The following is an 11,287-nucleotide window of genomic DNA, read 5'->3' as shown; positions in this document are numbered from 1 at the left end:
CAAAAAACTTTGCTAAAACTGGTGTGTGGACAACCTTAGGATTTTATCTCTGTATTCTCAACCCTTTTACCAAATTACAATTCCCAGAAACCTTTGAAAGAAGCGGTGACAATTACGTCAGGATAAAACTGATTTGGATCATTAGGGGGCTGATCAGCTGTCCTTTACCCAGTGCTCTCTAGAGCACGGGTGTCAAACTCGCCATGTCACATGACGTGTTGCGACGTATCGCAACTTTTTTTTGCATTGCCCGAGCTGGGGTGGACACGGCCTCCACATGATGCAACCGGCCCACGGGCCGGCAGTTTGACACCTCTGCTCTAGAGTTTGGAGTGGGGACCTAACACCCCCAAATTCCCAACCAGCAAGGTCAATGTCCTTGTTATCTCAAGATTCATGGAGATCCCAGCAAACCATGATGCAGATCTATACCGTCCCTGCAATGATGACTCAGCATTCGTGACATCACTGTGACTGGTTGGTGATGTTGCACCATCCAAATCCATTTAATGTAGGGTTGGAGAAGAGGTGAGAGGTCAGAAGAGGCCATATGGAAGAGAGACACTCATGCTTCTCAACTGCAATCACTTTAAGGTGTATGGACGTCAACTCCCAGAATGCCCCAGCCAGCCAAGACTGAGGCATTCTGGGAGTTGAGGTCCACGCATCTTAAAGTGACTGAGGTTGAGAGCCACTGCCTTAGGGCAAAGGGGAACAGGTGAAGATCATAGTATTCCCAACCTAGATGGGCCACGATGGGAGAGCAGAGCAGGGGATAGGGTACCCTAAGGAAATCCATCCATCTAGGGGCACCAAATCCCGGAAAGACAGAACATGGAGACACACGTACAAAACTATAGAAAAGATCTGGAACAAGGTCACGTGGATTCAGCTCGTGCTCTTTGCTTCCTTTCCAAAGAGATGGGGGAGGGGGGAAATGGAGCAAATCAGCACACACTGGGGCATCTCCACCACCCCCCTATTCCCCCCCCTTTCTTCCAATGGGTCCACAGTATAAAATCTGAGACAATAAAGCCAAGGATTGCCCTTTGGGCTGGGGTGGATTTTTTTTTTCTTGTTTTTTTTCTCCTTTTTTTTAAAAAAAGCATAACAAATCGCACATTCTTGTTGCATTTCATGTCCCGTTTCAGCTCTTTGCCACAAACCACAGGAGCCAGGTTGGGAAAGGGGGCATACAGGTAATCTCGAAAGTCTGTCGAGTTTGGTAGTCTGAAGAAGAGAAATGATTTTGGCTTGAAAGAGCGTTAGCCATGCCACCTGGACAGCGCACGAGGGCCCCTCTGATTCCCGGGGCACCACGATTGGATTTCGCCCAATGTTCCCCGAGCCTCCCCCTGAGTTGTGGTGACTCCCACCAGCGTCGCCCTTCGTTGCTCGGCGTCCTCACCCTGCCCCGAAGACATTCCCATGCAAAGGAAACAAAACAGGCCACGAGAGAAAAAGAGAGAAAATGCAGCAGGCAAAATCCACAAAGCCACTAAGCAACTCCTGAGGCTTAAAGGGTGGCGTCGGAGGGCACCGTGGTGCTCAGGAAGGCCTGGGAGGGGGAGCTCTTGAACCCGCCACTCCTGCCCATGCTGCCTTCATTCATCCAGAGGGGGAGGAACCATCCCGCTGAGACAACTGATGGGCCATGGAGCTGGGTGGACGAAAGGTGCCATGGAGCGGGGCAAAATGGCAGGTGAAGCATGCCACGGAACGGAGCGGGATTCACGGCTCTTTGGTGTCCTCCTCCGGGTCTCCGTCGACCTCGTCATCTTCGTTGTCGTCGAGCGACACCACGCCGGAGGAGGCCACATCAGAGACTTTTCTCCGGACCTGGCAGCTGTCCCCGTGGACTTTGTAGTCCTTGCACGGAAGGCCCTCCTCCTCCGTGGGCGAGAGGCAGGACTCGGTGAAGGACATGGAGTACATAGAGTCCTGGCACTCCAGTTGTGCCAGGCTCCGGAAGGCACATTCTCCGGGAGTCTGTGTGGGCTTGGACAGCAGCATGTCCTCCCCGCCAGACACGGAGCCCAGCAGTTTGGCGGCAAGTTCCGAAGGGGAGCCCAACTCCTTGAGAAGGAAGCTCTCATCAAGGCTGCAGAGACTGGAGCACAAGGTCTCTGGGGAGATGGTGGACTGAGAAGATTCGCTTTCCGGGTCGCAAGAACCCTGTCGGGAACTCAGATGGCACAGGCGGCTGTGCAGGAAACCTTTCAAGAGGGTGCTGGTGGGGAGCTGGCCCACTGCATCTGCAACACAACAACCAAGAGGGAAGTGGTTAGCATTGCAGCATTTCAGTTGAGTGAAAAGAAGGACTTAGGGGTGACGTGATAGCAATGCTCCATTATCTAAGGCAGGGGTCTTCAAACTTGGCCCTTTTAGGACTTGTGGACTTCAACTCCCAGAATTCCTCAGCCAGGTATGCTAGCTGAGGAATTCTGGGAGTTGAAGTTCACAAGTCCTAAAAGGGCCGAGTTTGAAGACCCCTTGATCTAAGGGGCTGTCACAAAGAAGGGGGGGTTCAACCTCTTCTCCAAAGCAACAGAAGGCAGGACAAGAAGCAATGGATGGAAACTAATCCAGGACAGAACCAGCCTAGAACTAAGAGATTTCCTCACAGTTAAAACAGTTAACCAGTGGAACGACTTGCCTCCAGAAGTTGTGGGTGCTCCAACACTGGAGGTTTTTAAGAAGAGACGGGACAACCATTTGTCTGAAATGTTATAGGGTCTCCTGCTTGAGCAGGGGGTTGGACTAGAAGACCTCCAAGGTCTCTCCCAAGTCTGTTAGTGTGTTATTATTTTAATAACCTGGCCACCACCCTAAATGTGGAATGTGGCCACCACATTCCACAATGTGGAATGTGACCACCACATTCCACAATGTGTTGCGTGAACCTAGCCTGCCTTAGAAGCAATAAATAAGCCCATTCAAAAGTGTAGGATCTAACTTAAAACAGCTTGGAATAAATCTAGTTGGCCAGTCAGCTGCACAGAACTTGATGGATGGGTTACTTAGATTTCCCATCTACTCAGTTGTAGATACAACAGCTCCTTTCTACAGCAGCCTGCTCCCTTCCAGGGCAAACTGGACTAATGATGAAAGTTGAATTTCAAAATGTGATCGGGAAAACGTTTAGATTAGAGCCGATGATGTTGCGTAGTTTGGGTAATCAACCATCTGCAAGAAAACAGCCTAGCTCAGAGAGACGAAAGGCCCCTCACCCTTAGATGGTTTTCCCAAGCGAACCACCCATGCTAATTCTGGCGACACATTTCTTATAGTGGAAATATTCTCAGTTTTTAAACCATGAGGTAAGTTGAAACCATGAGGTAAGTTGAAACCATGAGGTAAGTTGAAAACATGAGGTAAATTAGCGACATCTTTTTTGTGTGTATGGTGGGGAATTTTTGCATTGGCAACCCCCCCCCCCCTCATGCCTATCAGGTACACATTCACAACCAGAAAAGATTTAGGGGGCTCATCCAGGCACTGCCTCTGTTTCTTGGCCACATATGATAGAGAGGACTAATTTGAATTCTCCTTAGACAGGGGTCTTCAAACTTGGCCCTTTTATGACTTGTGGACTTCAACTCCCAGAATTCCTCAGTCAGTGTTGCTGGCTGAGGAATTCTGGGAGTTGAAGTCCACAAGTCATAAAAGGGCCAAGTTTGAAGACCCCTGTCCTTAGAGGTTACACCGTGTGACTAACTTTCTTTGATATGCAAATAGACCCAGGTTTGTCAGCAGCCAATTGTAAGGAAAAGAAAGCTTTCTTTTGCCTCAGAGAACACAGACTACACACTTTGTCAACACATCTGTGTCAGCTGAGGGGATTTTGGTGGACACAAAAAGCTTCTGGAGGCCCAGAAGTCCTTCATGTGAAAGCAGGGGTGAGCAGCGGAGAGAAGCTGGATTTACAAGCTTGTCTGAAAGGGCAGCTGGAACACTAATCAGAGCATCCAAGTGGGTAGATCCATATTTAGAGCTTTTCTCCGCTTGCACCACGCAAGTCCTTGAAATATCCTTCTCGTTTTTTCTGCTATGCCCTTGGCAAGGTTTTTCTTTCGTCTTATCTCCAACCCATGAGCGAGAGGGGTGATTTTGTCCTCGTGAACTGGATTGAGACAGTGCCCTGTGACAGGATGTGTCCCTCAACAGGGGCCAAGCTAGCATGGTGATTGCACAAAGCTTGGTTTGATCATTTTGCAGGATGGGTCTCCTCCTCTTCCTCATCTCCTCCTCTTCCTCCTCCTCATCATCTCCTCCTTTTCTTCTTTTTCTCCTCCTTTTCTTCTTCTCTTCTTCCTCTCTCCTCCTCTCCTCTTCCTCCTCTTTCTCCTTCTCTTCTTCTTTATCCCTCCTCATCTCCTCCTTCTTCTCTTCTTCCTCCCTCCCTCCTCCTCCTCTCTTCCTCCTCCCTCATCATCTCCTCCTCCTCTTCTTCATCCCTCATCATCATCTCCTCCTTTTCCTCTTCCTTTTCCTTCCTCCTCCTCCTCCTCCTCCTCTCCTTCTCCTCATCCTCTCATCATCTCCTCTTCTTTATCCCTCCTCTTCCTCATCTCCTCCTTTTCTTCTTCTTTTTCTCTTCTCATCTCCTCCTTCTCTTCTTCCTCCTCCCTCCTCGTCCTTTCCTCCTCCTCCTCCTCCTCCTTCCTCATCATCTCCTCCTCCTCTTCTTTATCCCTCCTCCTCCTCCTCATCTCCTCCTTCTTCTCTTCTTCCTCCCTCCTCCTGCTCCTCCTCTCCTTCTCCTCCTCCTTCCTCCTCTCCTCCTCTTCTTCATCCCTCCTCCTCCTCTTCATCTCCTCCTTTTCCTCTTTTTTCCTCCTCCTCCTTCTTCTCTTCTTCCTCCCTCCCTCCTCCTCCTTCTCCTCCTCCTTCCTCATCACCTCCTCCTCCTCTTCTTTATCCCTCCTCATCTCCTCCTTTTCCTCTTCTTTTTCTCTCCTCCTCATCTCCTTCTTCTCTTCTTCCTCCCTCCCTCCTCCTTCTCCTCCTCCTTCCTCATCATCTCCTCTTCCTCTTCTTCATCCTCCTCTCCTCCTTTTCCTCTTCTTTTTCTCTCCTCATCTCTTCCTTCTTCACTTCTTTCTCCCTCCTCTCCTTCTCCTCCTCCTTCTCCTCCTCCTTCCTCATCATCTCCTCCTCTTCTTCATCCTCATCTCCTCCTTTTCCTCTTCTTTTTCTCTCCTTCTCATCTCCTCCTTCTCTTCTTCCTCCTCCCTCCTCCTCATCCTCCTTCCTCATCATCTCCTCCTCCTCTTCTTCATCTCTCCTCCTCCTCATCTCCTCCTTTTCCTCATCTTTTTTCCTCCTCCTCCTCCTCCTCCTCCTCCTCCTCCTCCTCCCTATCTTGAGACTGCTTTCTTAGTTAAGAGGATCTTCTACAGGAAGAAAAAATACTTTTTCCCTGCAAATAGTGCTGACATCAGGAACTCCGAAGAAGCCCTATTGTGCAGGGGTTTAAAAGGGTTTTTTCCCCCCCTTTTGTATTTTATATTTCAATACACTCATAAAAAAAATTCAGTGCCTAAAGGAACTTTCCAGATGCAGAGTGCTAGATTTGCATTGAGGCCTAGATTTTGGAATAAAGTAAGTGGATCTCTATTTCTTTCTTTTTTCGCCAGCTTGGTTGGGGGTGCAGCCTCCGGGTCTAGCCCCGCTCGGCACGGCCAACTCACCACATCCAAATCGCTGTTGGACAACTTTCCATGGGACAACTCGTTGCGGGACAAGGGTTACACCAGGGGTCTTCAGACTTGGCCCTTTTATGACTTGTGGACTTCAACTCCCAGAATTCCTCAGCCAGGCACGCGTGCCTGGCTGAGGAATTCTGGGAGTTGAAGTCCACAAGTCATAAAAGGGCCAAGTCTGAAGACCCCTGAGTTACACTAATATCGAAGGAATGGTGGAATAGAACCATTAAAGAAAGGACGCAAACGGAAGGACAGAATGAAATGTGAAGGACAAAAATTAAGATCTTTTTTTAAAATTACTTTAAATACTTAAATTGAACTGTTGAATTGTCCCACAGCGAGTCGGCCACGGAGAGTGGCCCTGCTGCATGTTGGCCACAGCAAATGGGCCGTGGCAAATTGGCCGTGCCAAGTTGCCCCATTCTGGCAGCCTCCTGTTTGCTTTCAACTTAATGGAGACACCAAGTCTCCTCGCTTACCAGCTGCTTGGGCGGTTTCAGCGGAAGTGGGAAAATCTTCATCGTAAGACTCATCGTTGGAGTCATCCCCCTCCACGGACGACCAGGCTCTGAGTTTGGCCTCGGCGATGGCAAACTGTTCGGCTACACCTAGGGAGAAAGGAGTGTTGTTGTTTAGAGGAGGTGAAACACAGGATGGTGGAAAGCACGGCTGAAGAGCCATCATGAAACTCAGAAATCCAAGCTTTGTACCTTACCAAACTGGAGTGACAAGCTGGGGAAAGATTAATCTAGTAGATTTTAGACCTCCCGCTGCTTGATAAAAGTTGGAAAGCCGTCTGGGAGAAAATGTTCCATAATATAGATTCATAGAACATAGATTTACAGGGGTAGGCAACCTTGGCTCTTTTATGACTCGTGGACTTCAACTCCCAGAATTCCTGAGCCAGCCGTGCTGAGGGGAAAGGGAGAGGTTTCCAAGCTGAGCCATGCTGGCTCAGGAATTCTGGGAGTTGAAGTCCACGAGTCATAAAAGAGCCAAGGTTGCCTACCCCTGACATAGAATAATAGAGTTGGCAGGGGCCTTGGAGGTCTTCTAGTCCAACCCACTGCTCAAGCAGGGGACCCTATATACCCTTGGTGGCAAACCTATGGCATGTGAGCCACAGGTGGCACTCAGAGCCCTCTCTGTGGGCATGTGTGCCGTCGCCCCAGTCCTAGGCCTTCAGCTGGGTTTTATAAAACTTTTTCGCTTTAGGCTTCCACCACCGTGTGCAAAAAAAAAAAGGTTCAATCAATCAGTCAATTTCAACTTCTTGCGGGGAAAAAAAAGATCTCGCAAAGTTGGAATTGATTGATTGAACTTTTTAGTCCCACCCAGTCTGCCGTTACCACTGCAGCCATGCCCACCCAATGGGCCACGCCCACCCAATGGGCCACACCCACCCAATGGGCCACGCCCACCCGGCACCCGACGATACATAAGTAGGTTTTGGGTTGCAGTTTGGGCACTCGGTCTCTAAAAGGTTCGCCATCACTGCTATATATCATTTCAGACAAATTGTTGTCCAGTCTCTTTTTTGAAAGCCCCCCCAGCTTCTAAAGGCAAGCCATTCCATTGGTTGATTGCTCTCACCATTAGGACATTTTCCCTTCGTTCTAAGTTGCTTCTCTCCTTGGTTAGTTTCCACCCATTTTTTTTTTCTTGTCTTGCCTTTTGGTGCTTTGGAAAATAGTTTGATTCCCCTCGTCTTTGTAGGAACCCCTCAAATATTGAAACACTGCTATCATGTCACCCCCTGTTCCTTCATTAGACTACATCTCCAATTCCTGTAACCATTCTTCGTGTGTTTTAATTTCCAGCCCCCTGATCATTTGTGTTGCTCTTCTCTGCACTCTTTCCAGAGTCTCAACATCTTTTTTTTATATTGCGGGGACAAGTACTGGATGCAGTATTCCAAGTGTGGCCGTACTACGGCTTTGTGAAGTGATACTAATACTTCACGTGAGGTAGTCCTTTATTTATGTAAGAAAAGAGCAAGCTGATCTGGAAGGTGGGGTTAAACATGTCATTAGTGTAGAGCAGGGGTAGTCAACCTTGGCTCTTTTATGACTCGTGGACTTCAACTCCCAGAATTCCTGAGCCAGCACAGCTGGCTCAGGAATTCTGGAGTTGAAGTCCACGAGTCATAAAAGAGCCAAGATTGACTACCCCTGGTGTAGAGTCATTGCGTTGCCCCAAGAGACCTAATTCCAGCCCCCCTCCCATTAATTCCGTTGACCCTTATCTAGCAGCCATTCAGATTTGACCATTAATTGACTAAATTCTTGCATTAGAGGTAGCAGTAATACATTATTCTGTATCTTGAACTCAACTAATCTTTCTGGTTATTTGCACCTGGCATTAATCTAGAAGAGAAGAGTTTATTGTTGCTATCTCTCATAGAAGGATCTAGTCGGTCACACTGACTAGTCAAGGTTGGCAAAAGAGAATATTATTGGAAGAAGAGAAAATCAAGCATAGCTACTATGTGGATTACAGAATTGTTGTTGTTAGTTGCGAAGTCGTGTCCCACCCATCGCAACCCCATGGACAACGTTCCTCCAGGCCTTCCTGTCCTCTACCATCTTCTGGAGTCCATTGAAGCTCACGCCTACTACTTCAGGGACTCCATCCAGCCACCTCATTCTCTGTCATTGTCCCCTTCTTCTATTGCCCTCCATCTTTCCCAGCATGAGACTCTTCTCCAGTAAGTCCTTCCTTCTCATTAGGTGGCCAGAATTATAGAAACTAATTGTTATAGACTGTTTTTTTTTTAAAATATAAACCCAGACAACATGCTGTTTACCAAATATTAAGGTGATTATGTTAAAAAAATCAATAAAATATATATTTTTAAAAAGGATCTAGTCAGTCACAGAGGGCTGGACTTAAATCTCTTGGGGCAACACAATGACTACAAATCCGCCTTCCAGCTCAGCTTGCTCTTCTCCTACACTTCTGATCATTCATTTAGCAACTGTTTGAAGTTACAAGAGTGCTGATGGGTCCTTGCAGTTACGACCACCACCGTGTCCCTGTGGTTGTGTGATGACGATTTGCCACAGGGCAGTGTCAGTTACAAAAGCCGCAGTGTCGTGGGATCACCATTTGGGACCTTCCCAGCTGGATTCCGACAAGCAAAGTCAATGGGGAAGCGGGCAGGGAAGACTGCCAGTCGTGATCCTGTGATGTTTCGCTTAACAACTGCTGCAAAAAGAGTTGTGCAATTGGCTGTGGTTATGGGATGACTCGCTTCATGCCTGCACCACTTAATGATACTGTATCTGTTGTGTTTGTAAGTTGAGGACTACCTGTAGAACCATTGATTCATTGCTGCTCAGATTGGCCCCTGTTTGCAAGTGGAGGGAATTCTCTGTTCCATAAAGCAGGCATGAGATCAACAAGCTGATCAAATTAAGACATTTGCAGTCATTTGTTTATGGATCAAAGTAGAAGATGATCAGAAGGACACACTTATTCCAGTATTTAGGGAAATTGGGCTTCAGGAAAAAACAAATTTGTATGGGAAAGCTCTCCTAAGGAATAGGAATACTGGAGGAAACATAATTATTATAATTCTATAATTATAATTCTTGAAAGTTGGACCATAAGAAAGGCTGAGCGACAAAGAATGGAGGCCTTTGAACGATGGTGCTGGAGAAGACTCCTGCGAGTCCCCTGGACTGCAAGGCAATCAAACCGGTCAGACCTAGAAGAGATCAACCCCGACTGCTCTTTAGAAGGCCAGATCCTGAAGTTGAAACTCAAGTACTTTGGCCACCTAATGAGAAGGAAGGACTCCCTGGAGAAGAGCCTCATGCTGGGACAGATGGAGGGCAAGAGAAGAAGGGGACGACAGAGAATGAGGTGGCTGGATGGAGTCACCGAAGCAGTAGACGTGAACTTAAATGGATTCCAGAAGATGGTAGAGGACAGGAAGACCTGGAGGAACGTTGTCCATGGGGTTGCGATGGGTCGGACACGACTTCGCAATTAACAACAACAATTATAATTCTATAATTATAATAATAAAGGCTAATAAAGTGGCTTTTTTTTTCCTTAGCAGGGCCTATGTGCCTTTAATTGGAAGCTTCCTGCCTGGTGCCTTTCAATTGTATTGATAATATAATTTGAATTCCAGCCAATGGCCAAGCTGTCCATGAATTCTGATCGTCAAAATGGGTTATCTTTATTACATTAAAAAAAAATCTTTCTTAATTTTATTATCTACTTTGAGTGCCTCTTAGAACATAAATTTAATCGCCATAGATCAACTGTGGCGACATACAAGAATGACTAAATAAATTGAGCTGGAAATGCTTTTGAGAGTGGCAGTCTAAGCTGCTGTCCCCAAAACAGGCCCGCAGTGCTAGGTGTGCGTTTTGTTTTGGTCACGTTGATTAGAAAAAGAGATTCCTCTGTTTTTCTCAAGCTCTTTTTCTGAGCATCCCCATTTCCCTTCCCGGACTGGATTTCCGTCGCCCCTTAATTAAATCTTCACATCCCAACTTCACTTAGGTTATCTCTCCTTCTGAATAATATTGTGGGCCAGTTTGAAAGCCCTCCTTTCCAAAAAGCCCTCCTTTTCAGGCTTACTTTTATCTTTTTATTTTTATTTAATGGTTGGTTACCAAACCAAGAATGAATTGCAGGATCCAATTTGGGTCGGTCACCAGAACCAGCGGTTTGGTCTTCCGAGCTTTTGGATCCGGGCTGGAGCCGGTCCTCAGGGAACATCTTGCTCACCAGAAGGTATGCTCTGTGCTGACCACCAGATTGCAAGAACACAAGTGAGCAGTCAGACGAGGAGACCCAAACTCATTGGTAGCCTCAAATTGCAATGAACAAGGACGTACATTCAATTTCGCACCTACTCAGATTGTTGGCCGAGCAGACACAAAAACAGCCAGGGAAATGATTGAAGCCTGGGAAACGGGCCACATAACAGTCAACAGGAGTGCTGATTTACTACCAGCTTATCAGATGCTTAGGAAACTGAGGATTTGGCAGCACAAGGAAACAACAGCCAATAACAAGCCATCAACATCCCAATCAACCATAAAGCTACACACAGCCAGGCACCACATAAATACTACGCATAGAATTGCCCAAAGCACAAATTCTGATAGAGATAAGTTCCCTGAGGATGGCTTCAGCATGAGTCCAAAAGCTTCAAAGACTAAAAGTTTGGTCCTGGTAACTGACCCAGATTGGATCCTACGACGTTACCCTGGGACATGTATATTTGCTTTCATTCGCAAATGAATTGTTTAAGCCATGGTTCTGTTAATGTGTGATAGGTGTTGGATCAACCTTCTCAATTCCCCAAAGTATTTTTTCATGGTACAGAATAGAGGTGGGAATCACCTGGTGTCCTCCTTTCCATCTACTACTATGTCCATCTGATGTGTTTCCACAACACATCTACCACTAGGAACATAAAAGAGTTAAACCTAGAATAACTCAAGGCCAGTCCCTTTGGAAATGTCAATGCTAATTAGCTGTGGTATTGTTTCTGGAGAGGTCTATGGTTCTTGACATATATAAATATATAGAAAATATAAGGAAGGAAGGAAGGA

General features: G+C 47.0%; 1 protein-coding gene across 1 annotated transcript in view; it reads right to left on the bottom strand.

Annotated features, from left to right (window-relative positions):
• Positions 1–1,731: 1,731 nt before the first annotated feature.
• Positions 1,732–11,287, bottom strand: part of FAM131A (family with sequence similarity 131 member A) — a 28,352-nt gene continuing 18,796 nt past the window's right edge. The window contains exons 3-4 of the mRNA XM_015824315.1: positions 6,188–6,316; positions 1,732–2,255 (exon numbers count right to left, since the gene is read on the bottom strand). Of these exons, the coding sequence (XP_015679801.1) occupies positions 1,732–2,255; positions 6,188–6,316 (653 nt within the window). The remainder of the gene's footprint in view (positions 2,256–6,187; positions 6,317–11,287) is intronic.

The sequence above is a fragment of the Protobothrops mucrosquamatus genome, unplaced genomic scaffold (genome assembly GCF_001527695.2).
Source record: "Protobothrops mucrosquamatus isolate PMUCROS unplaced genomic scaffold, P.Mucros_1.0 scaffold2199, whole genome shotgun sequence".
In the NCBI taxonomy this organism is placed as follows: Eukaryota; Metazoa; Chordata; class Lepidosauria; order Squamata; family Viperidae; genus Protobothrops; species Protobothrops mucrosquamatus.
This window is presented reverse-complemented; position numbering and strand designations above follow the sequence as displayed.